Here is a 27611-nt window from a genome sequence, read left to right as displayed (position 1 = left end):
CTGCTGTTCATTAGGCACATTTCAGTAAAGTGTTCTTTGTAGCGACAAACACAATGTGACTAAATGTTCAGGAAATTAAACATTTTGTGATTGTTGTTTATCTTGTGTTGACGAGAAGGCACAAATCACGCTCGCTGACTCACCACATTCGTGTTACACATATTTGCAGTGATGAGGCGTCTCACACATTCAGCCTGACAATGACCCATGCAGCTATCACGGCCTCTGCAACAGTGAAACCAGGGAAGGACCTGCGAGGGAGGCTGGGAGACAGACCGGGGATGTTGGAAGACATCATGGTGGAGAGCCATCATTCATACTCCCAGAGGGCTGGGCTGTCCTGCTGCCTAATATCATCTCTCCAGATTTTTAGTCTCAGCATAAATACACCACAGTAACATTATATGGAAATATAAACTGATTTGTATTATTATTACTCCTCAGTGTAGCCGGGTATCATTCAGAGAGAAGCTCTGCAGGTTGGTGAGGTAATTATTTAGTGCAGAGGGACCCACTGATATCTCTACCAGACAGGTCAGTATGCTCTCAATGTCGAGCGTCTGTGTGAGTGAAGTGGAAACAGGGTTGACGGAGAATTAAAGACAGACTTTCCCTACCATAAAATAATCTATTTCTAAAATATAAAACTTGTTTATCATGGAGGATTTGATATTGAAGTTACACATTGCCAATAAAAAGTTACAAAGTTATGGAGGTATTATTGTGGCAAACTGATTTGCAAATGAATTACAACTTGTATGTGATGTAAATAATAGTATGCCATTTCCAAAACAAATATGTGTACGGATTTGTGTTCGCATTTGTGGATCTATTTATGCATTCAAAAATCGTTTTTTTTTAAAACAATAATATCGTCTCTGAAAGTTTTTTTTTTTTTAACATGTATTTAGACATCTTTCAACTCAAAAACAGAGGCTGAATGAGATTTATTGTTACTAGAAATAGAAACCTACAGATTAGTCTTAGTATTCATATTGATTCTATGTGGACAGGTCTCTGCAGGTTTGAACATTTGGCCACGTCATTCTTCTTCAAGAAAGATTTGTCATCTTGCAGAAAGTGAGTAAGATGAGGTTTTTCAGGTCCACTCACACATTTTCCGTATGATCTGATCTTGATTCTCATGGACATTAACGTGATGTTTTTATGTCATTCCTGTGTCACTTTGGCTATAAATTAGGACTTTTAAAACTTCTCAAAGCTTTCAGGATCCACATTTATTTCCTCTGTTCAAATAAGAATGAAAAAGGTTCCTCTACTGGTTAAAAAATGAATTTCCTAAGAAAACATATACCAGGTAAAATATAATCCTCTGTTTTTTGAACGCTTAACATTTAGAGAAACAAGCTTTTAACCTAAAAAGAGCAAAACATTTTGGTTTGTTTCTGCAGTCCATTGTTATCCAGCAGGTACAGAGATCCACATATAGAAACATTTACTGCTCAATAATATGTTAAAGCAGATGATTTATTGTAAAGATGTCATGGCTACTCATGAGTGTGGTATGAATTATATATATTGTTGTGTAGTCATATACTTTTACTATGATGCACTGGAGACTATTCAGAGTAAACCTACTCTAGAGTCTATGAAACAGCACCACCACCTGGGGAAAACCGGTAAATATCAGGTCAAATTCAAGTTAAGTTTCACTTTGCCTTCATTGACTTTGAAAAGGTGTTTGTGCTCTACTACTATGTTTCCTACAGAGCCTTGCGGAAAATATGTCATGTACTACACACAGTTACATTTCAATAAAATGTCCATGACGATCAAGACTTTAAGCTATAAATTCATCCAGAGATTCTGAAGAAATAGCATTTGGATCAACAACAAAGTGTAAGTTTTAACTTATCAAAAGAATGTTTGACAGCTCAAGAGTAGCTTTTATTTTTTGCAAGAACATAAACTTCAGCTTCAGCCACCAGGAGACATATTTACAGTATTTTCCCATGAGAAGAATGACTGCCAGTTGTTTTGAGATCAACTTTTTGTCATTCTTGGAATAACAGAGCTGGTATTCCCATTATGTGATTTTTCTTTTTTTTTTTTTAGTGGGATAACCCTCTGGTGATCAAACAAAAAAATAAAAGTTTGTTACTTTGTAAGGCCAGACCACAACATGCTTCAAGTCAAGCAGTTTTCAGTGCTTTTGCAACTCCAGGGATAGATAAATATATGCTCTCGGGATAGATCGATGTTGAAAGCAAGAAAACTACCGGTCATGACTTGTAACAGGGGAAATGGAGGAATTAAGAAATGTTTGGATGATGACATCCAGCGGTCTTCATGTTAAAGCAACACAGGTCATCTGAAAGTTGTTTGAAAAGCAGTATACTTATTTAAAGTGAGTAACGTATGCAGATTTGGTAAATATTTAGGTTTTTAGGCCTTTATTGTAAACATAACTGATAATTGAAAATAGTTTACTAGAGGACATTTTACAAACCCCCTCCCCCCCCCCTAAAGAAATGCAGAAAGGCAATTTTCAAATTACAATGATCATTTATTTTTGTATAAATACATATAAAAATTCAAAATAAACATTTCATTTCACATAGTTACAGTATTATTGGTATAAAGGGATTTGAGTCGTGACAAGCTCGATCCTGTGTCCTCAGTCACGTTCACTTTTCACTTTAAGATCATGGTAACTGAATCTAAAACTGCTCCAGACCAATACACTGCCCGACTCACGCCGTCTGAAGACGCTTCAACGCACAAAGTTAAATACTGAAACGTGGGCAAGTAAGGCTGCTTATGTTTGTGTCTGACTAAAAAAAAAAAAAAAAAAAAGCCATACAAATCATGCCGTTCTGTTAAATACAGTGTAATTCACCTCAGTAAGGAAGTAGTTCAACTCCAACCATGTTCTGGGTTCTACAAGACACACAGTGGTGCATTAGCCCTCCTCTCCAGCATCACCGTCACACCAGTGCTTCATAGGAGACTGTGTTGACTTAACGGTATGAAGACCGTCCTTCACACCAAATCTCTGCACCATCAGCAGTGGCTGTGACTCAAGCCATAGAGGAGAGGACATGGATATGTGATCACCCTGTTCTGCATGCACACAACCTTTTAACAATGACCTAAACTACAGGGCATTTGTACCAACAATTTAAGGTCAAATTAAATAAACTTATCAGTGCATATTTCTTAAAAACCTAAACTGGATTTCCCAAAAGTCTTCTGAGGAGGAACATCAAGTCACAAAAGGTAAAAACTGATGCGTGTTAGAAGTGTTTAGAGGAGGCTCAGTATGACTGGGAGGCTGAGGGTCCTACACTACAGTCTTACAGGTGAAGCTATGGAATCAAAGAGTAGTGAGAGTCCATTTGAAACATATTTTTAAACCACTTTTTTTTTTTTGTTTATGATTAGGAGAGTTATTGGAAACTTCCATAGCTGAACCCCAACAGGCTTTATCTTCAGTGTAAACAAAAAAGAACAAGATTAAAAACCCTTCAGCTTGGGTCAGTAAACCTCTTTAAATATAGCTTTGGTCATAAGTTAAAGATTGTCTTTTGCAATAGCGAGTAGAAATGCAATTTAAGTCCAAACAAATTGGGATTGAATCTCAGACTCTGCTGTGGTTTTCTTGCGTAAATGAGGTCAACCCTGAAACCCCTCGATGATCCGGCTCCTGCTGCGTCACTCTTCTTTGTCATGATTGGCGTTCCCATTCATGACTCCGTTGGAGTGGTGTGCCCATGTCTGGTTCTGCAGCACTTTAGGCAGCCTCTTTCCCTTGGTGTAGGCGTGGTACCAGAAGTTGAGGAAGAGGAACAGGAAAATCAGGCCGTATGTACCAATGATGTAGATGAAGACAGGGAACTGGTAGGGGCAGTCCTTCAGGAAGAAATACTGGGAAATGTGGCTGGTCACCATGACAAACTGGATCTGGGGAGCGAGGAAGGAAGGGTAAATATGAATCATTTAAGTAGACTAGAAGAGCCCAGGGGCACGGCACTTTTAGAATAAATAGTAAGACTTTAATTAAATTTCTTTGTTTGGGTTTTAAAGGTTCTAAAGTTTAGCGTTTGTGCCTTTCCCATTTCATGAGGGAGTCAACCACTTTGACTACCATTATCTTGAGTTTAGAAAGCCGTTACGCATATCTTCCATGTCACCTAATAATTATCGTTCGCCCGTGCCTGTATTGAACAATTCCCTGTATTGAAAAAAGGGCAGATTCTTTGAACTTGCAGTTTTCTCTCTCGCTGGCTGTTTGTAAAATGCAAATGTAATACCCTGCTGTAAAAGCTGTTGCCACGTGAACAGGCAAATCTCAGTAGAAGGGCCATCAACAAGATAATAAGACCTCTCAAGTGCAAATACTTTAAATGTATTTAGAACCTTTGGTATACAAAGAAAAGAGCCTTGTGTGTAAAACTAAACCTACCAGCTGGATGGTTGTGAGATATTTCTTCCACCAAAGGAACTTCTGGTAGCTGGGGCCCAAAGCAGTCAAGCCGTAGTACGAGTACATGATGACATGGACGATGCAGTTCAGCAGGGCGTGGAAGGTTCCCAAACCACCTGAAAAATTAAGAGTATTAAATAACATTACAAAGTGCCAAGTAACTGTCATGGAAAATGTTGCATTACAAAATGACAAGGAAGAACACATACCTGCTGCAAACCGAACTCCAAACCACCAGGTGAAGGGCATGATGGAGTGATGGTAGACATGAAGAAATGTCACCTGGCTGTTTTTCTTTCTCAGGACGAAGAAGATCTGCCAAGAGACAGAAGTAAAGCCAGTCAAGATCAGCAGAACGGGGGATAGAGGAAGAAAAAGTTACATTTTTTTAAGACTCATGTGACTTACTGTGTCCAACATCTCAATGAACTTGGAGAAGTAATACAGCCAGCATGTTGCTGCCATCTAGAGGAGGAAAAGGAATTTTAGCACTGGTTCTAAAATGCACACACACACACACACTTTTAAATGCATCAAGATCCTGCAGTACATGCTAATGTGTACCAAGTGACTTACCCTAACAGCCTGCGGCGAATTGGAGTAGTCGACCAGGTCGCAGCGGAAGTTGTATCCTGTTCCCCATCCTGACATGACAAACTGTGGACAAATGTGCAAAATTATGTTAATGACAAGTTATAGATTGGGGAAAAGGCACATTTTCAAAAACCTTTTGAAAATAAATCTGCCAAAATTTATCACTTTAGAAGTGAATTCTGTTTATCTTGAAGGGCTCTCAAAATTCAAGCTAGGTTATGAAATGGAACATTAATATTGATGAGTCTTCACAGCAACAAGGTCAAAGAGAAGATTTACTTTACAATACTTTTTTATAACAGCACACTGTTGAAACACAGCCTCCACATTTTCACAGGAAAGATTCTGGACCAGTGATATATTATTTTACAGACAAAAGAGCAGAATGAGGTTTGTGTGGGGGGGGGGCAAAAAAACAAATAAGTTGAAGCTCCTGTGAGGAACTTTTGGTTTGACTGCCACCGAAGTCACATCTTGTAAAGTGTTAATTCACAGTTATTCATACCCTCTCATTTTACTTGTCACCATCAAACACAACTTTGATTCCCTTTTTTCCTCTGTCTGCCCCAGTTCAGTTCAATTACAATAAACTGCATGCAAAGTCTTGCACACCATTTAAATTGCATAAAAACATTGCCAATGTATTTGTGCAATTTAGACAGAGCTACCTTCTTGGCTCACAGTATTTTATAAAGAGACATATACGCTTAACTTTTCCCATCTTTATGAGACGCCAAAAGGACTGGAGAAACCTCAGTAATCAAATCTGAACAGACCACTATTGTTTCTCTCTTTTGCTCCTGGTGGCTTTTTACAATTTCCCCAAAAAAATAAAATAATAATCCAATCCTCCCTTGCAATATTAGCATTTCATGTAAAGTACATAACGAAGAGTGTTGAAACATGAAACAAAACGACATGTTGACAAGACAGTCGCTTGTGAAGACTCAGTCACGCCGGATGTTATTCATTTCACAGTGAACACTTTTAAGAGAGTACACCTGTCGAGCTGGTTTACCCTTAGACCAACAGTCAAGTTAAAAAAATAAAACAAGTCCATGAGCATGCACGTTTCACAACACTGCCTGTGGAATGTGTCATGGCAGCTTTTCTTTGACAATTAACCCAACAAGGAAACAAATACTCTTCACTCAGTTATGGGCAGGTGGCATGCAAAAGTCTGAAGCAAACCTTTGTCACCAATGCAACATATCACTCACCTCATAGGACATGTAGACCGAGAGAGCCACAATACCAAAATTGTACACGATGAGAATCCCTTTGAGGTCGAAGGCTTTGCGGTTCTCCATAATCCGTGGCCCCAAGCATGTCACGAAGTAAATGTATGCCACGATGACGATCGTTTGGGGGACAGGTGACGACATGAGGGGCCAGTTCTCTGTCCGCGAGTCTTAAGGAGGAAAATGTAACGTTTTAAAATCACAACCATGACAAGGAGTCATTTTGAATGCTTCTTCTTTTCTTTGAGTGTTTCAAGACTCACCTGCGTTTTGGATGAACTCTTCATATATGAGGGCAGCCGATGACTTTATACGATCAAATTCCATTTTGGACTAGAGCCGTTCACCTAGAAGGTAAACGCATTAGGTACAGGTTAAGAAGTCAGCTCGGAACCACTAGAATTTGGATAAGAAGCCATGCAGATTCTATGATTCAGCCAAGTTTGCTCACATATTCAATGGGTGATTAAAAACACTGAATTTGGAAAGTGGAAACAGACTGAAAGCAAACTTTTCTGTTTGACAACTTTAGATCAGACTAAAGGCCACTAGTTCCCGTTTTTCCTTTATAGTCACCCAGCTTCTGAACATTACACAACAGGCACTCTTTAAAAAAAATAGCTGAAGAGCCCCCGACATAAAGTTGTGTTTCAATGCCACGTTTTAAAAAAAACAAACCAAACAATCACTGTGTACTTTGTATATTGTTGACTTGACACTAAAGCTACTACTTTAATGATCAGTAGTATCATAGGTACAGACGCTTAAAAAAATAAGTCAGAATGAGTCATCAAAAGCTGCCGCACCTGATTGAGCCCTGTCTTAATTGCATTATACATCTGTAATGTTTTTGTACTGAAGTGCATGTAGTATTTTTGTTGCAGTGGAAATGAAACTTAGATCTTTGTACTAGAATCTTGACATCCCTAATCCACTGCAGAAATAATTTGAAGTTACACTTATTACTTCAGTGCCATTGCTGAAATTGGACTGTGGAGGAGAAAAGGGTCACTCGGGCACTCTTTGAGCATGGCAAACAAAGCCAAGAGTGTCTGAGGAGTACAATGAGTAGCAGTCAGTGTGTCCCACTGTTGTTAGAGAGAGAACAACAGAAGGGGGGGGGGGGGGGATCTATTCAAGAAACATTCATAGTTGTACTGGGAAAAAGGCCATATTTTAAACACTTGTGCATCACTAATAAACATGGGATACCAAATATGAAATCTGAGAAGCTTTAACCACTGACAAAAAGTGCAGGAGTTTGCAGAGAACTCTTAAGTCTTTAAATAAACTTCATAATGTCACAGAAGGGTGAAAGGACCATTTTAAAAACTGCTCTAATGCAGTGGTTTACAGTTTAATCACATTGTCAAGGTGACAGTAAGTTGCCATTTTTCAAAACAGAAGGCAAAAGGGACACATTTTCCCAGTGGAGAAGACATTGAAAATAGGCTATCCAATGGATTGTAGTCATTTGTACTTTATAAAAAAAGACCTGTAACCGGTTTCAATGTCTGGACATGGTGCCATGAATGGCAGAGTTGCATCATTGATATTGGTTTCAGGAGGTGAAAGCTCACAATCAGCCAGACTGTCTGGTTTATGAAACGTGCCTGTACTATAGGAAATACCACAAAGGGGAACCTCTCAGAGACTTCCCCACACAAACCAGATGTTTACGCATATGACATTCTGGTTAAATTGTCTGGAAAGAAGTATTCCCATTTGATAGGAATTGGGTAAACTCAACGAATTTAACACACACATCAAGATGTAGTGTAGCCTACCCTACTGTACAAAGGACGTAACCCTACATGACAGGTTTTCTAGGCGTGTCTGGCTGCAGGATGAAGAGGTGAAGTTAAGTGAAATGACGGAGCCTGCGCACTAATGACGACATGACAAGCTTGGACTTGCCAATTAACGATTCACGTTATAGCGGGGGATATTGATGTCAAGGCTGATACTCCCGTGGTGAAACCTGCGCCATTTATAGGTGTCTACAATGTAAGCAGCCCATTTACTTTACAATTAATTCAAGAACTTAAACTGGTCAAGTTATTATCATCCATGTTTGCAGATGCTGTTTGAGGTTATAGGTCTTGTTTAACGCTCACTTTGTAAAGATCACGTTATTGTGGACTATAAAATCCCGGTTAGTTTGACTGTAAAGGCCCGAAAATAAGATTTGACTATCTTACTTTGCGCCCCCATATCAGTTTTTCTTTCCCACACTCGTATCACTCCTCAACTAGGGGCTGAGTTGATGAGACACAGGTGACGCAATTGATGAAAAACAAGTTCAACAGGTACCACCAGGCTCACAGTGATGAGAAGTGTTTCAGTAATCACAGGCACGCTTTCACGTCGAGGCGCCCGTGTTCTCACATTAATGTCGACAAACTTCTTATTTGTGAGTTTGCTTATCATTTTACTGAAATACATGCAATTTAAAAGTCTTTTTACCAACCTTTTTTTTGCTGCTACCGCTGATAATCAATGAAACCCCTCTTGTTCCGGAAACGCTTTGTATCAAATCCCCCGGCTCACCTGCCGTTCCACTTTAACAGGTGTGAGTCCAACTGCTTACGAGCTGATAGTGCGCGCTCATCAAGACTTATGGAGGCCGCCGGGGGGCGGGATCTGCGCTGAAACCACAACTCCTTGTTCTCTGATTGGCCAGTTTTTGCCCGACAATGCTTGAAGTTTCAATGCTTGACTGATGCCTCATCGGAAAAATGCAAAGATTTCGCAACTATGAAGGATATCTCTGCTGGCAGACAATAACTGTTTGGTTTCATTAGAAAAAAAAAGGGCAGGGCAACAAGTGCAGTTTTTTTTTTCCCCCAAACAAACTCAATAAATCCACAGGTAGATTACTCAGGTAGGTGAAAATGTGAGTTTGAGCTTTTTTATTGTCAGAGAAAAGATCAGAACAATACAAGACACTTCAGGTTACATGGGAAACAGCGAGCTGACTAGTTCATTATAAGATCAGATGAACAGACACATTATCCTGCATTATTATAGTGTCCATACTCATTCTAGCATCCTTAGTGCAATACGATATTGTTATTGATAAGAACTTTGAGGGGCCTTCTGAAGCCCCAATTCAGGTTCGAGAGTTCCCATGGTAACAAAAACATTATGTAACACTGTGATGGGCTTGGACTGAGGGAAAGGTTTCAGTTTTACTCCTCGCTAGTTTCAGGCAGGACTGACAACAGAGCTTTCTAAAGAGATGTTAATTTAGAATAGAGATGTTTGCTTAGCAAAGAATGACAACAACACAATGTGCGTTTCTGAGAGCCTGGTTACTCCCATGTGTGGAAGTCTCTCCTCCACTCAGCTGCAGAAACACTGTTTAATACGCTAACACATATTTGTCTAAACTCCTTTAAATGTCCCTTTAACCAAAACCTCGAGGACATTTTCAAGTGTTCTGAGCATCAGCATTATAACAGATGTGTCAGTGCTAATAACGTGTCTGTATACCCTTTGTATCTTATGGTCTTCTTGCTTTCCTTATTTGACTAACGTATATAGATCCATGTCATCCCCCAACTTCATAATCTTAAAGAAGATAATGTTTATTTGTCTCCAATATGTTTGATGACTAAGAACACTATCCATTCCTGTGCATGGGAACTAAACAGACATTGTTAGGATGCTTAAAAGGACAGCCCAAAAAACATGCGCCTGTGCCATGTTTATGAGCATTTGACCCGGCTGTCCAACCATAAAAGTTTTTTTTTTTTTTTTTTTAAAAGCAACTATCTACACCCCAAAGAATTGAACGCACAGACATCATTTTCAAAACCTTTGGCAGAAACCCCTTGTGGTTACCATGAATTATTAAAGAATACAAAATTGTTCTGAAACAAGTTATGAAGAGTGTTGAAACATGAAATTTGATGTCATAGTCGTGACAATGCTGGAATTGTATTCAATGAAACAACAAAACAACAACAACAATTTATTTTTATATCAAAAGTACAAAAAGAAACATTATTCATAAAACAATTATTTACACATTTAATTTTAAGGCTGTCATCTCTGTCTGCAAGATGAAACAGGAGAGCTTTCCTACAGGTGTCCTCGACCTGTCGTTTTACACAAAGTGAAGCATGTGTTTTTCATTTACATGCTCAAACACCTGCATGTGCATTTTATCAACACATGCAAAAACACCGTCATTAATCTTCATCGCTGCTCCATGCATCCTGAAAGGCAGGGTTCACAGAGGGCTGTTCTGCCGCACCCTGTAAGGAATCAAAAACATGAAGGTTTATTATGAAGTGTGAATTAATAAACTCTTCTTCAAATACAAATCCAACAGGTAGAACAACCATTTACAGTGTGGGTAAACAAGGTAACCAGACATCCTTGTCAAATGTAGATGACAGGAATTTTCATGACTGATCAAAACTACTGCCGAGTTCACTAGATTAAATAAGCCGACTTGTTAAACTGGAATCCGGCGAGTGAGGGGGAATCTGCCTGTGACACACGGAGCATTACTACAAGCATGACAGAGTTGTCACGACAAAGCTGGAGGGGGTGTTGCTCCTGTATTTGAAGTTATCTCACTGTGAAACCGTGTTACGCTGAGGTGTTTTTTTGTTTTTCTATTCCTGAGATGAGATCGCTCGTCTATGATCACATTTCTGCCACGGAGACGATGAAGACAATCAAAGTTTCATCTCCTTGAATTCTTAGCCTGGAGCTTTGAATACAAAATAATGATTTAAAATATGCCTGCACTATATGACAATAATGTGGTTAATGTTGCTCAATTACCTAATGATATAAGAGTGGGATAAACAAAAAAAATGAAAGAGTGCATATTAGCTACAACTCACAGTCTCTTTGTCTATCTGCTGATCACCTTTTACACATGGCTTGTGTTTGCAACACATCCCTCTTGAATCCAACATAAATCCAAAAAGCAGTTTTTAATTGGCACTAATAAACTAATTAATACTTGTATTATTTTATTGGACTTGTACCTTATTTGCACTGTCCGACTCTTCTTCCACATCTGAGGCACGAAGCACAGGAACCCACGCCAGGATGTTACAGTCTTTCCCTCCGCTGTACAGCTCCTGCAGAAGAAGACAAACAAGGACACCTCAGTTCTGACTCAAAGAAAAATCAAATCAGCATAAGCTTCACCTTGAGGCAAATACAAAAAACAGTAGGGCAAACCAGGTGAATAAAAAGTATTTCGGGGAACAAGTGTAAAACCATTCACCAAACTCAAAGTCACAGGACACGTTCTCTATGTTCTGAGGTTGTTTAATGTTATTACATCAGATCAGAGGCCACACACAAAAATATAAAAAGAAATGAAAAAAGGAAAAGAAAAAGAAAAAGTGAAACACATTCTCAAGACTAGACGTCTTGAACTCTGCCGGGTGACAGGCTGCAGGACCACATTCTTATGTTATACATGTAAAACCCATGTTTGGCAGCGGAAGTAAACAACTCAATAACTAAGACCGTGGGATGAACATGCCATTGATACCATCCCTAGTATGGTTAAAGGTGTGAGTATTGTGATAACTATGTACAGCTAGTGCAAAGATAAGAAATGATTGAGATGTTTCCCAGCACATTAAAACAGATAAGTGTCAAATGTTCTAAACCTGAGCGATGTGTAATAAATCCAGATAATGTTGTGTTTCACCTGAGAATGTTATCATATCCTCTTTAACATCCTCTAGTTCAATTTCAGAGGAAACCCCAGAAAATATGTCAGCGACGAGCAGCCATCATCCAATGTTGAAACGGGGTTACACTCACGACAACACGAGATAATACGATGTATGTGGTATAAAACGGGATAAAAAGCCTACCTACAAACAAATCAACAAACACACATACGGCCATTGTACTGAACTGTTAAAACTGAGTGTTTTATTCTGAAAAAAAAAGACAGATTTTTTAATGCTGTTTCAGTGTCTAACTTCCCGTCCTGCTTGTTATTTTCTGTGCTAAATTGATGCGTTGTGCTCTTGTGTAAGAGTAATTCATACATTTGCACAATAAAAGTCAAGGCTGAGTGACAGATGGATAAAATATTAAATATAAATATTTGCTTTGGTTTGATATAACATCTGATCAGTTGCAAAATAAGTGATTTTATGTGTCCACTGTAAATTCAGGGATGTTAGGCCTCATAAAAATCTGATTGCTCATATAAAATAATAAAATATGGGAAGAATAATAGTTGGATTGGCATAGAAGAAAAATAGATAGAGATGGATAGAGATGTGTCGCGTGTATTTTCTTTGATCAGGTCCTGCAAACTTTTCAGCTACATTTATGGATATTGGCAGTTCTTGTACAGAGCTTGTTGGAAGAAGCCAAAAAATGCTGGTCTTCGACTGCAAGGAAACGGAAGTTTTAGATATTGTTTTAGGAATGCTACTTAGTTTTTTTTGCACCATCACATCCAAGTCCAACTGGTTCTTTCTGAGAGTTTACTAAGAGGGCACTGTTTTTGTACTTTGAGAGTGAAACTACTCCTGGATGACTTCTTAGAGTCACAGTTGATACTGTTGAGAGGATAAGAGCAGTGAGTGAGATCACACAGACAACAGGTCTGTATTTGCATAAACAGTAGCTCAGTATAGCTCGGGAAATATTGACCTAACCACCATATCTATCTGGATGGAAGTGGCTCATTGGAGGCTGCCATGGTGATTGCAAATTTCTAATCGGTGACATCAGTCCAAACACAAAAAGGGCTGAAGAACTCAAACTAAAGCTGAAAGACAGAAACTGAGCTCTCATTATGTAATCTAGGTTATAGATGGAAATACACACGAAGGAAACGTTCGGTGTTCCTGCCAGATGCAGGAAACATTCACCACCTGGGGCTTTGTCTCTCACCTGGTAGTCTGGGTGGAACTCGCAGCAGTCGACGTTGTTGTAGTGACCCCTCAGCATGGTGACCAGCTGTCCTGTGTGGAGAGCGTACACGGCTACCGAGCTGCCGCACGGCACAAACACGAACTCGGGGCTGCAGCCGCGCGACACAGTGAACTGAAGCCTCTTGCGGCTCTCGTTGCAGACCTTCCCATAATTGACCTGTGAGGTGAACAGAGAGGGCAACACAAGGTTCAGCTCGTGTGCGTAAATGTCAGCGTGTAGAGTTCCTAAAAGGCTTAATAATTTAAAGCTCCTGTGAGGAGGTTTCAGCTGCTTATGAAAAAGAAATTCATTTTGATACGTCTTTATGACCCACAAAAACAAACCAGACCATCAGGAATAAAACCGTGTTGTGTTTGACATGTTGAGTTGCTGGGGATAGAACACCAAAACAAAATCCCCTTATACCAAGAACATAACATAGAATTCAACAACTGCAGATCTAGAAGACTTAAATTAAAGTTTTGAAGTGCCCTGTGGAGTTTTCTTGTAAGCAAACAAAAGCTGTGTTAACATTGAGCTTTAATCAATGCACTCCTTTTTTTTTCTTTTTTTTATCTCTGTTCATTTCCTCTATAGTCCTTTGTCACCCTGTTCAGAAAAATGGTTTCATACGTTTAATTAGTTAGAGTTATTTATTTTTCTCACAAAATCTCCAAACTAATATTTTATTATTGTTTTATAACTGTGTTTTACTATCGTCTAAACCGATGTTAGATCACAATAGAAACCATTTTCAGGACTTTGTATTGTAGAACCAGCACCTGCATGTTCGTCCACACATTCATATTTCCATAAAAGACAAAACGGGGAAATAACAGATGAAAATAAGCTTCAACTGAGCTCAAAAGCCTCAGACAGGAAACAAAGGGCCTTTCATTTCGACAAAGACTAATATTTCAGGACCTGTGGTTATCATGAAATCAAGACAAACAGGTACAGACGAGGAAACTACTTCACTTAAAAATGCTGAATCCCTTATGGTGAGCCAGGTTTGATTTGTGCAATGTATTCTTATATCACTTTATTTAAAGGCAGAAACTTACACTACCTCATCCCCAATCCAACTCTGATCTTTGCCCAGGAGGGACTCCCACCCATGAGTCACTAGTTGTTTCACGCTACAGTCTGAAGATAGAAACATGTCCACCATGGCAACAGCAGCGGAGCAGGAAATTAGAACGGCGGACTGAGTGAGAGCAAGTGAGAAAACAGCAAAGCTCTCCTAAGCTTTAGGATAAGGTTATGTTTTTTTTTTTTGTATCGTGGGGTTGGATAAATCATTTTCCCTTATAATGTGGAGACACTTTAAAGGAAAGTTTCTGTTGCCTGGTTGGTTTGGTCTTGGCCCAAACCTTGATTCAGAGGAATCCCAGTGAGCGACTCCAGTCAACTCTTTAACTGCCAAAACAAATATTGTCAAGGAGGCCTTTTCATAAATGCAGGTATTTAAGAGCAGCCTGCCCTTGATATCTTCCCTCTCTCCTGTGTCACAGCATGAGATCAGCTGCAGAAATCACAGTGCAGTGTTGACAAAATATCCATCATTTGGAAAACATGAAGCAGCAGAGGGAGTATGTTAATTTTAAAATGATTTATTCTACCTAAAAGAGATAAAGGGAGGAAAGTCCAGCGTGCCAGATCATCTTTAATTCTGCGGATTAAAACCAAAAAAATCGGCTTTATAAAGACCAGAGAAGGATGGAGTATTATAAACGTATATACCTATATTAACAAAACCAGAAGGGGGCCATCGTAAAGGGGCGGAGCTATCTGATGTTCAAAGGTTATTAAGAGCTAAGGGATAGCCTCTGATTTTGTATAGTTGATTTCATAGCCTGCGAACCGCCCGAAAGTTTTAATGATCTCAATAACTCTAGAGATGGAGACTTCCGAGATGCTTCAGAATAACAAAACGTCATCGGCGTAGAGAGAAGCACATTAGCTGAATTTCATCTGTAGTCCTAACTACTGAGATAAAAAAAATATACAATTTTACAATTTCAAGACATCTCAGACTGAAGCTCTTGTCCATTTTTAACTTGGTTCAAAATGTTTTCATTCAGGTAAGTTTGACAAAATGTCCCAGATATTTAAATCAGGTTCTCATGTTCATGTTCATACAGCAGGCTTGGTTCAACTTCCAAATCCATATGAATGGTGGGTGACAACATGTAGTAAAAGGAAGAGCAGGGATCAGTGCTTGGTATCCTGTCCCACTTAAAACTTGCACAGCAGCATTCTGCATAAGCAGCAGGGCCTTTACAGCCTTTAGGTAGCCCAAAGGACAAGAAATCACACTGACACCTAATCTGAGAGTAATGGCAGTGTACTTGAGCTTTTAGGAATGTGGTAATCAATGTTTACACAAGCAGTGCTTAATTGTTTCTGACTTTCTAGGCAGATACAACAGGCGAGAATGAGTTATTTTACTCTCATTCATTTCAGGAAGTTGATATACTGAACACATACAATTGAGAGACTCAAAGCAGTGGCCTGTTTCACCAGGTAGGTGCACGTTCTGTCTTAAGTCTGCCTGTGAAGTTGAGACTAAAACATGCGCTCAAACTTGTTAGGTTCTGACTGAACTTGTGTCATTGTTTGGTTGCACCACTGAGATGTAAGGTTCATATTTACTAGTAGGTAGAGCGTGACATCAAAACCAACCAATATTGTCCCAGATATGACACTTTCACTTCAGTTTAAAGCATTTTCTAATGCACTGTTTGTTCCAGTAAATCAACAAATAACTTTTTCAACAATCCATATGTAGTTTGATTTTTATCCCCCAGTTAACTGTAGAATTGTAGTTACGACCGCAACCTTCCTGGTGTTATGGTCTAAGTGAGTGAATTGACCAAAGTGCTAATCCAGAGAGGCTCACTCTCCTCTCACAAACACATTCACACAATCCTCCTTACCAGTGTGTTTTCCCCAGTGGCACTATTCCATAGTCGCATCCTGTCATCAGTCCCCGTGGTGAGAAGATAGAGGCCATCTCCACTAAAGCACAGGCCGTTCACTCTGCCATTATGAGCTGTGTTCACTGGTAAAACACACGGAGGACAAGGTTACAATGTGCTTGTTAAGAACTAACAGTGCATACTTTCTCTCATACTTATCTACGGCGGTGCTTTTAGGGCATTTTCTGTCAAACCCCTTGTCGCCTATCATTTCACCAAGCAGCTGAGGAAGACTGGTTTCCTTTAACTAGCATTTGGCACATGCAAGAAAAACAGCTACTGCATGTGCACAATGTTAACCTCTCCTCCACATAGACATGCTCTCCTGTGCTAACCTGAATAACCTGAAAGTCCCAGCTGTTAGGAGGAACCGTGTTACTTTTCTGTTATATCAAGTTTTTGTTTTATGTTTCATTTGTAGTGCAATGATGAGGTACATCTTAAGCTGTTTTCACATATGCATATGAGATTTCAGGACAGTCAGCCCCTTCTTTAAACAAAGTCTTAAACTTCTACCAAGAGCCCTGCCCACTTTGGATCAATGATGCAATGTTGTGGAGAAAAAGAAGATGAAAAGGGAAGAGGTAACAGTACCTGCCTCAGAGGAGGCTTTCGACTTGTCTCCGTTGTGCTGGTCCAGAGTGAGGAGACTACAAGAAGCCCGACGCACATCCCACACTTTCACTTGGCTGTCTGCACTTCGAGGGAAAATGAGTAGAGTTACAATAGTTTTACACTCTCCCATAAATGTTTTACAAATAACACTAAGAATGGTCATTCAATTTTGTATCTCGGGGGTTTATACGTACGACTTTGGCTTAAAATTGTGAGTTTGATAAACACCATTCGTTTTTGAAGGTCAGTTTTCTGTTGGGAATTTTAAATGCTCCTCCGTCATAGCTTAACATTGACTTCTCTCAGTGCCTCTCTGTGCCTGTTGTTTTCAAAATCACTTACAGTCCGCAGGGACAACGGCACATCGATCCCACTTGGTTAATTAGCAGGTCTAATGTAGCATAAAGCAGGTTGGGGACTATATCTGCCATATGCTGTACTGATAGGGCTACTACAGTGCCTTTTCGATAGCAATCTGGTGTTGCTATCCCCCCTCCCCCCCCCCCTTCTATCTTGGCCATATTCCTGATGGACTGAGTAAACATGATGCCTACCTTTTAAAGCTCTTACTGGCATCAAGCAAAGAGGCCTTTTCAAAGTGATGACTTCAGCTGCTGGCCCTTTTCTTATCAATACTGTTAAACAATGACATCTTTTAGAACAGATGACCTACTTCATACGGCACCAAAAAGACCTGGGGGTGGAGTGTTATATTGATTCAGCCAGTGAAACAGACTTTTAATGATTAATGTATGCATCACGTGCAGTATCTAGCTTGAATAAGGTACATGTTTTGTACAGATAGCTCCCTGACCTCATGAACACCATAGACTGTAACTATTAATGGATGAAGCCTGAGTGACGTCAGCCATCTGTTACAGCAGGGAGATCCGGAGGTTCATCTTCAGCAGCCGCCATGCTGGAAGTCCTGTCTCAGCCTAACTTTCATTCAACCTAACGACAAGCTTAGAGCCGGAGCGGGTTTTAAGCCTTACAACAAACCATTACACTGCACCCACCTGTCAATCATGTCAGCTACACGCCTTACAATCGATAACACTTATCGTTCATAAAATCAAAATGGAGCTTTTTTAAATAAAATCCCCCTCCCCACAGTGTTTGCCCATGATTACAATAACTAATTATACATATTTTGTTTTTGTACCAGGTTATAAACATTTTTTTAGCTGTGGTGTGTATGTGACTTCAGGGGCTCTCGGTGGCCGGCCTCAAGTGGACACTCAACGAACTGCAGGATTTTGCACTTCCGCATTGGCTTAATTTTTCAAGACTGGAGGTTGCCGCTTGATGAACATGTCTTTCTTTTGTATATAGCTTCTTTTATTTTCTGTCCGTTTATTACTTGTTCTATTAACACGTTCTAAAAACTCTGTCAATAAAGTTGATCTTCACACTACAAGTGTTGCCTTACTTTTGTGACCTCTCCAAGCCGATCACTCTTCATGCACCTTGTTGGTGAAGTCAGTTCGAATACCCCACTCTGCTTCTTCTTTCAGTGTTTATTATTGGTTCATGATTTTTCTATTGTAAACACTTATACATAAAAAGTGAAATAATGAATGAAACACTGTCAGCTAACAGAGCCTACCTGGCAGAAGCTAAGATGTGCTCGTATCTGGGCGACCACCGCACAGACAGCACCTCTGCCCTGTGACCTAAAAGGACAAAAGTTATTGTTTATGTGAGAAAAGAAAACCACTGAGCCACAAGGAAGGGTGTGAATTCTTGGTCTGCACTTGACTAACCTTGTAGAACATGAATCCGTGAACCAGACTTCAGGTCACACAGCTGGATTTTAGGGTTTTTGGTGCCAACTGAAAATAAGGGGGTGGGGGGTGGGGTGGGGTGGGGGGTTAAGACCAAAAGGCTGCCATTAGGTTGTTCATAAAAACCCTAAAAAAAGGATCACAAGGATAACTTAAAAGCTGAATATCCCATGATTCATCTAATCAATGTGCAATATTACATTCCAGCTAATCAACAGTTACAAATATGGGAGTGTAATCTGCTACGATGAGTGTTTAAGGGAGAGGTGCTTCCAAAATGATACTAGTGTTCCAGGTTTCACAGATAAGGTGTGGTAATCAGACAGATCACTGATACAAACTCCTTATTAACACCAGCATGTATACATGACAGGAGGGCAGGGTGAGCGCTGCTGACATTAAACAGAACAACAACAACAAAAAAGATGGTTGTCATTCAAATCTTAGAAGCCAAAGTCGCCCAGATTGAATGAGCTACTTGTGCTTTTCAAGGACAGACTCCCTTTAAAGCATCTCTCTGGGTGGAATGGTCCAAGGCTGTTTAAAAACCAGTTTGACAAGCATTTGTGACACGACTGAGAGGGAAAGACAAAAAAACACACACACTAGGGTTGTCTGTAGCTTAGCAAAAGGCGTGTCAGAGAGACTGCGTGCGCACCTTTGTGTGCATTTATGAGCACTCAGCAGGCATGAGTAACCTGTCGGTCCTGCCTGGTGACGCACCTAGATTCCTTCTCTTTTTGTTTTTTTCCTCCAAAAGAAATCTGTCTTTGAACCTGAAACCATGTGTTAAAAGCTTCTGTACCACTTCTGTCCCCTGAAGGTACATGTCACTTCATAACCTGTGTTAAAAGCTTTGAGTACAGGGAAGGGGCTTTGTGTGTGGCGTGCTGCAGGGAAACATGTAGTTCAATGCCTGGAGCAACATACTAATGACCGACAGGGTGACTGATGGACTTGTTTTTGGCACATAATGACAGGGGCTGGAACTGTGTCACTAAACTAAGCCAAAAAAAAAACAACCTCTAGCTTTCCAAACAAACACACCTGCAATGAGACTGTGCTTCCTGGCGATGGGGGACAGGTGGTGGTTGTAGACGTTGCCCTCAAACTCAAAGACTTCAGCAGGCTGAGGAATCACAAAGTGAAAGAACAGAAGTGGAGACAGACAAAGAGAGAGGGTCAGGGTCAGTCAGCTAGTTAAGTCACTCAGCTACCTGCATGGTCAGTGCCACATTCAAGCCATTATCACAGGGTGTGCATCAAATATACATGCATGGCCTCAAACAGAACCCTTGAGAACAAGTTTTACTCGAGTACAAATTCACAACAGAGCAGGGAACAAGGTCAGAGAAGGGGTAAGGTAAAAAAAAAAAAATCATTGCAAGTAGAGATGGAGGGCAATGCAGCTCAGAGGTCAGAAGGCAGATCACCCCAAGCAGCAGCAGCAGCAGCAGCAGCAGCAGCGGTCACAATGCAAATTCTTCAGCAAATATAAAAAGCCTCTCTGTGCCCCATCTGTCAGTGTGTGCCAGCACCGGCATAGACTCAGCCAATGGGCACACACACGCACACACACACACACACACACACAGACACAGACACACACCAGACACACACAAGGCTCTGTTTGCACAACAGCACCACACATACAAACACACTATGTGCACTACATTGCAAAGCACACAATAAAGTGCAAATACATGACCACAATAAATAATTTAATGGTTCTGTGTGTGTGTGTGTGTGTGTGTGTGTGTGTTGGTGTGGGAACCAGAGAAAGAAACACACAGACTGAGACAAACAAAAGGTCGGCTGATTCCTTTCTGTCCCTTCCCTGACCTTTCGAGGTAACCGTGGTGCCAGTGTAACTCTAGCACAGCCCAGGGCCTGCCATATGGGACTTTGTGGCACGGAAAGGTAAGGACGCATGAAGCAGAAAATAGAGAAAAAGAGAGCGGAAGAGACAGAGCAGAGGGCAAAAGTCTGTCGGGGACTTTCATTACCTTCAACGTTTCTGTGTCCCACACTTTCATGGTCTTGTCAAAGGAACTGGAGATGAACATGCCCGTGTCATACGGATACCACTGGACCGTCTCCACACTGAATTTGTGCACATGCCGACTCGACCTTTATTGAAAAGACAAAGGGAAACATTTGCTCAGAAAGCCACACCGATTCTTTGAGTCCCTCTTCAAACACACAGCACATAAAAACCGTGTAAGCTATCATACTCAATGTAAAAAAAAAGCTATATTAGCACTACACAGCCTCATGCAACATTCTCCTGCAGTTTGGTTCATTCATGTGGATTTGAAATTTGATGTTTCAAAGTCAGTATACATTTTGATATGTCAGTGTAGACTGAGGTAACATTGCCGCTTATAGCCATCTGCAAGAACATCAGAGCAATGTGTTCAAGTCTTCAAAGACGATATGGCAGGATGTTTCTGTTCACACCAACATTTAAAGACGACCTGAGGGGAGAAACACATACACTCTTGTATGTAGAGTATGTCGCCTAATTGGACATGTCAGTGAACAAGACTTGAAACACTTTGGTGGTGTGAGAGTTTTATGCAATGGCGCCCTCTCATGGACAAAGAGGGTAAAGGGAGTTACACTAACCTGCCTACTGTGCTAACCGCCTTGCAGGTGTACTGCTGCTTCCCGCCAAAGTTCTCCAGGTCATAGATTACGATCACACCGTCCGCTCCGCCAGACAACATGCTAAACAACACAGACAGTTAAACATGTTTGTGTGTGTGCTCCAAAAATCATCTGTTGAAATGAAGTATTATGTCTTTAAAGATTTCTGTAGTGTAGTAATTTGGCATTCAGTAACAGTAACGTAGTCATGAGTGGACCTACTATCTGCCTTCTACTGCTTCAATATCAATGGTGTTGATGCCATTTCCATGGATTCTGTCCACGTCTCTGTCAGGATTCAACTTCAGACTGAGGACCCTTTAAGACACACAGACAGACAGAAGAGCTTTACATCACTGGGGACTTTATTTTTCATATTATCAAAAGATAAAAGGTAAAAAAAAAGAAAAGAAATGGAATACAACAACAAACCCTTGTGTAGTAAATTAGATACATAATGGAAATATGACAAATTAATCAGTTAATGGATCCAAAGATGATTAACTGTAGGCAAATTATGGAATTGGTATATCATGCAAGTAAACTGAACAAAACATAAAAAGAGAAATAAAATAATAAGAGAAATAAGACAAGTGTTGTGTTTATATTTAAAATCAATATTCATTTCTCAATTTTTTCCCCGAGTTGAAATCAAAGATCCAAGATTGTTTTATGTAGGTGAACCTTAGGTTGGTCACAATAAAAGGCCACTTGAAAATGTGCAGTCTTATCACACAGCACATTGCCACAGATGCCCCAAGGTTTGAGGGAGCGTGCAATTGGCATACTGACTGCAGGAATGTCCAGCAGAGCAAAGAGGGAACGTTCAGTTCTCTATCATAAGCCGTCTCCAAAGTCGTTTCAGAGAATTTGGCAGAACATCCGACCAGCCTCACAAGCGCAGACCACGTGTAACCACACCAGATCAGGACCTCCACATCCGGCATTTTCACCTGCAACATCGTCCGAGACGAGCCACCCAGGCGGCTGATGAAACAATTAGTTTGCATAACCAAACAATCTCTGCACATACTGTCAGAAACCGTCTCAGGGAAGCTCATCATGCATGCTCATCGTCCTCACCGGGGTCTTGACCTTACTGCAGTTCATCGTCCTTGTTCATTGAGTTGGCAATTTGCTCACCTTTCATAAAGGTCTGGCACTTTGGAGAAGGGTTCTTTTCACGGATTAATCACCATGCTCACTGTACCAGGCAGATGGCAGATGGCAGATTGTATGGGTGAGCAGTTTTCTGATGTCAGCGTTGTCAATAGAGTGGCCCATGGTGGCCGCGGGGTTATGGTATGGTCAGACATATGCAAACACAGGTGCATTTTAATGACGGCCTTTCAAATGCATAGAGATACCATGGCCAGATCCTGAGGCCCATTGTTGTGCCAATCATCCATCACCTCATGTTGCAGAATGATAACGCACAGCCTCACGTTGCAAGGATCTGTACCCAATTACTGGAAGATGAAAACATCCCATTTCTTGCATGGTCCGGTCACACGATGAGCATGTTTGGGATGCTCAGGATCGGCATAGGCGACAGCTTGTTCAAGTTCCTGCCAATATCCTGCAACTTTGCACAGCCACTGAAGAGTGGAATGACTTTCCACAGTCCACTATCAGCAACCTGAGCAACTACACTGCCTGGCCCAAAAAAAAAGTCGCCACCAAAAAAAAGATCACACACTCGTTGGACCGCCTTTAGCTTTGATTACGGCACGCATTCGCTGTGGTATTGTTTCGATAAGCTTCTGCAATGTCACAAGATTTATTTCCGTCCAGTGTTGCATTCATTTTCCACCAATAAATTGTATTGATGATGGGAGAGTCGGCCCACTGCGCAAAGTCTTCTCCAGGACATCCCAAAGATTCTCAACGGGGTTAAGGTCTGGACTCTGTGGTGGACAATCCATGTGTGAAAATGATGTCTCATGCACCCTGAAGCACTCTTTCACAATTTGAGCCCGATAAATCCTGGCATTGTCATCTTGGAATATGCCCGTGCCATCAGGGAAGAAAACAATCCATTGATGGAATAACCTGGTCATTCAGTATATTCAGGTAGTCAGCAGGCACATAATGTTGCTCCGTTCACTCTCACCGTGTCTGTAGCTAACTTAACGATAGCAACGTCATAAGTGTGTGAACATCTCCACACAGACTCTGTGAAACAGCGCTGTGTTACAAACACTTAAGATATGCTAGCGGACGCTATGGTATTTTTTTCTAGGCTGCGTAAACATAGTGAAATGAAAATGACAGACATGACAAAGGAGACACAGTGTTGGTGGTCAGAGCGTCAGAGGAACGTTTAGCAGGTCAACAGTGTGACTGTTGAAATGACGAGAGTAAAACTAACATCTGTCTCTGTCCTTGCAGAGAGCAACACAAACACTGCACACAGCGTCATCTCATCTCCGGAAAACAAAGATACATCGGCTGTTTAGCGCTCAACTTTTCTCTTCCATCACGTGCAGCAGGAGAAGTCAGAGATATACACACGTCCACTAACGAGCAGGCTGACTATATTAAGTTTCTAATATTGTCAAAGCTAAATCAGGAGAAAACTTGTTTTGAGGATGAATCATTTATTTTTCTCTGATGGATTTTTGTTTTTAGTCTGTAATGTTGTAATGCCGGGGCGGTTCAGAGGGGAGCGGGGGGAGGGGGGGTCTGGGAACTACTGCCTACAAATAATACAAAAAACAAAGGCCAGCAAATATATATTATTTTTTTTCACAATTTCTCAATTTCCTGATCAAATCTGTGACTTAAATTTGTAATTGATTAAACAGAACATAATGCCTTCTCAATTAAATGTACTGTAAAAGACGTGTATAGGACACAAAAACACAATTTCTTATTTTGGCCGGTAAAAAAATATGTCTGGCCGGTGAATTTTTTCATCTACCTGCCACCTTGGCCGGAGAGTCAAAAAGTTAATTTCGGACCCTGGGTGCATCACTTCATCTGCCTCTCTTCTTACCCTGATCACTCTGGAACAGGGTAAATCTTCCTTCCAGTTTTTAATAATACATTGGACAGTTCCTAACCCAATTTTAGTAGTTTCTGAAATCTCCTTGAGATGTTTTCTCTGCTTGATGCATGCCAATGATCTGAACCTTCTCAAACAGACTTAACATCTTTTCCACGACCACAGGATGGGTCTTTCAACATAGTAGTTTAAGAAATGAGAAGCTACTCATTGCATCAGTTGGGGTTAAATAACTTGTTGCCAGCTGAAAGATAATCGCCCATGCAGTTATTATCCAATGGGAGGCTCTTACCTATTTGCTTAGTTAAATCCAGGTGGCGACTTTTATTTTATTTTATTTTTATGGACAAGCAGTGTATGTGCAAAGGAGATGTGTTGCAGTGTTTGAGACAAATGGTGGCAACACCAGATATCGACAGGCTTTGTGAAGAGGCACTTTGTGTATTGATTGATTGATTGATTGATTAAATTTATTTCAGACATATCAAATAAAATCAAACATATCAAAAATACAAAACAAAACGAAAAAAGAACGACAATACAATAAACAAAAAAACAATGTTCAAATTATTTCACAAAAAAAAGAAAAAGAAAATTACATATTCAATTGATATGCCTGGAAAGGAGTATAAAACGTATTTAATCCTACCCCTTTTCCACAGTTCAATAATTAATATTTATTAAATTAATTTCCTGTGTTCCTTTATAATCTCTCTAGTACATAGAAAGGGGCTTTTATCTTTCTCAACTAGTGAAAAATCGGAGCAAAAACAAAAGTGTTGCGTTAATAATTTTGTTTACAGTGAAAGGCTATTAAATAAACGCGTCTCCAATCTTCATACTTCATACTGTCCACCTCTACAGGGACCTAAACACATCCTAAACACATCCTAAACACATCCTAAACACAACCTAAACACATCCTCAACACAACCTAAACACAACCTAAACACATCCTAAACACAACCTAAACACATCCTAAACACAACCTAAACACATCCTAAACACATCCTAAACACAACCTAAACACATCCTAAACACATCCTAAACACAACCTACACACAACCTAAACACATCCTAAACACATCCTAAACACAACCTACACACAACCTAAACACATCCTAAACACAACCTACACACAACCTAAACACATCCTAAACACAACCTACACACAACCTAAACACATCCTAAACACAACCTAAACACAACCTAAACACAACCTAAACACAACCTAAACACATCCTAAACACATCCTAAACACAACCTAAACACATCCTAAACACATCCTAAACACATCCTAAACACAACCTACACACAACCTACACACATCCTAAACACAACCTAAACACAACCTAAACACAACCTAAACACAACCTAAACACATCCTAAACACATCCTAAACACAACCTACACACATCCTAAACACAACCTAAACACAACCTAAACACAACCTAAACACAACCTACACACATCCTAAACACAACCTAAACACAACCTAAACACAACCTAAACACATCCTAAACACAACCTAAACACAACCTAAACACATCCTAAACACAACCTAAACACAACCTACACACATCCTAAACACAACCTAAACACAACCTAAACACAACCTAAACACAACCTACACACATCCTAAACACATCCTACACACATCCTAAACACAACCTAAACACAACCTACACACAACCTACACACATCCTAAACACAACCTAAACACAACCTAAACACAACCTAAACACAACCTACACACATCCTAAACACATCCTACACACATCCTAAACACATCCTAAACACAACCTAAACACAACCTAAACACAACCTAAACACATCCTAAACACATCCTAAACACATCCTAAACACATCCTAAACACAACCTAAACACATCCTAAACACAACCTAAACACATCCTAAACACAACCTAAACACATCCTAAACACAACCTAAACACAACCTAAACACATCCTAAACACAACCTAAACACATCCTAAACACAACCTAAACACAACCTAAACACATCCTAAACACATCCTAAACACATCCTAAACACAACCTAAACACAACCTAAACACATCCTAAACACATCCTAAACACAACCTAAACACAACCTAAACACATCCTAAACACAACCTAAACACAACCTAAACACATCCTAAACACAACCTAAACACATCCTAAACACATCCTAAACACAACCTAAACACAACCTAAACACATCCTAAACACAACCTAAACACAACCTAAACACAACCTACACACATCCTAAACACATCCTACACACATCCTAAACACATCCTAAACACAACCTAAACACAACCTAAACACAACCTAAACACATCCTAAACACATCCTAAACACAACCTAAACACATCCTAAACACAACCTAAACACAACCTAAACACATCCTAAACACATCCTAAACACATCCTAAACACAACCTAAACACATCCTAAACACATCCTAAACACAACCTAAACACAACCTAAACACATCCTAAACACAACCTAAACACAACCTAAACACATCCTAAACACAACCTAAACACATCCTAAACACATCCTAAACACAACCTAAACACAACCTAAACACATCCTAAACACAACCTAAACACAACCTAAACACATCCTAAACACAACCTAAACACAACCTAAACACATCCTAAACACAACCTAAACACATCCTAAACACAACCTAAACACATCCTAAACACAACCTAAACACATCCTAAACACAACCTAAACACATCCTAAACACAACCTAAACACATCCTAAACACAACCTAAACACAACCTAAACACAACCTAAACACAACCTAAACACATCCTAAACACAACCTAAACACAACCTAAACACAACCTAAACACATCCTAAACACATCCTAAACACATCCTAAACACAACCTAAACACAACCTAAACACATCCTAATATAAAGGTACATTGTGTGACATAAACACAACTCTTTGTCTGTCCATTAAAACATCCCTCCTCACCTTCTTGTTGACTCGACACGTCTCAGACGCAGAGGATCATCCACACCAGCTTGTCGAGCCGTCAGAAATCCCAACATTGTTTCGATTTGAAGGATATTTCTCTTAATTCAAGAGGAAGGCGAGAAGGTGCTCTGTGCTCCTGGCAGCAGCCCTGGCATGTTGTTTTCACTGGAATATGTTTTTAATGAAGTCGAATCGAGTCGAAACGGGCATGCTGGTGTTCATAACTTCCGTATTAGCAATATTTGTTAGTTAAAAGTAAACACGGTTGCTTTCCTCTGGTGTCCAGCGTTTATTTTACCATGATTTCAACTAACTTCGGAGCGAGCTTCACACAATGGGCAACCATGTTGGGAAGTGACGTCATTTCAACCACGA

At 40.2% G+C, this 27611-nt stretch overlaps 2 protein-coding genes across 2 annotated transcripts; both read right to left on the bottom strand.

Annotated features, from left to right (window-relative positions):
- Positions 1-2506: 2506 nt before the first annotated feature.
- elovl7a (ELOVL fatty acid elongase 7a) lies at positions 2507-8889 on the bottom strand. Its single transcript, XM_020648330.3, has 8 exons — positions 8753-8889; positions 6546-6629; positions 6262-6452; positions 5024-5104; positions 4856-4912; positions 4657-4762; positions 4427-4563; positions 2507-3924 (listed from the first exon to the last, which is right to left on the bottom strand). The coding sequence occupies exons 2-8, from the start codon at positions 6607-6609 to the stop codon at positions 3676-3678; spliced, it is 885 nt and encodes a 294-aa protein (XP_020503986.1). The 5' UTR covers positions 6610-6629; positions 8753-8889; the 3' UTR covers positions 2507-3675.
- Positions 8890-10245: 1356 nt separating this feature from the next.
- ercc8 (excision repair cross-complementation group 8) lies at positions 10246-27572 on the bottom strand. The gene is made up of 12 exons (XM_065950106.1): positions 27234-27572; positions 21455-21550; positions 21212-21313; positions 20590-20713; positions 19631-19712; positions 18563-18631; positions 18406-18472; positions 16776-16879; positions 16140-16264; positions 13180-13377; positions 11292-11387; positions 10246-10544 (listed from the first exon to the last, which is right to left on the bottom strand). The coding sequence occupies exons 1-12, from the start codon at positions 27308-27310 to the stop codon at positions 10479-10481; spliced, it is 1206 nt and encodes a 401-aa protein (XP_065806178.1). The 5' UTR covers positions 27311-27572; the 3' UTR covers positions 10246-10478.
- Between the last annotated feature and the right edge of the window lie 39 nt (positions 27573-27611).

Source organism: Labrus bergylta, chromosome 2, assembly GCF_963930695.1.
Source record: "Labrus bergylta chromosome 2, fLabBer1.1, whole genome shotgun sequence".
NCBI lineage: Eukaryota > Metazoa > Chordata > Actinopteri > Labriformes > Labridae > Labrus > Labrus bergylta.
Note: the sequence above shows the minus strand (reverse complement) of the source record. Positions and strands in the feature narration are given on the sequence as shown.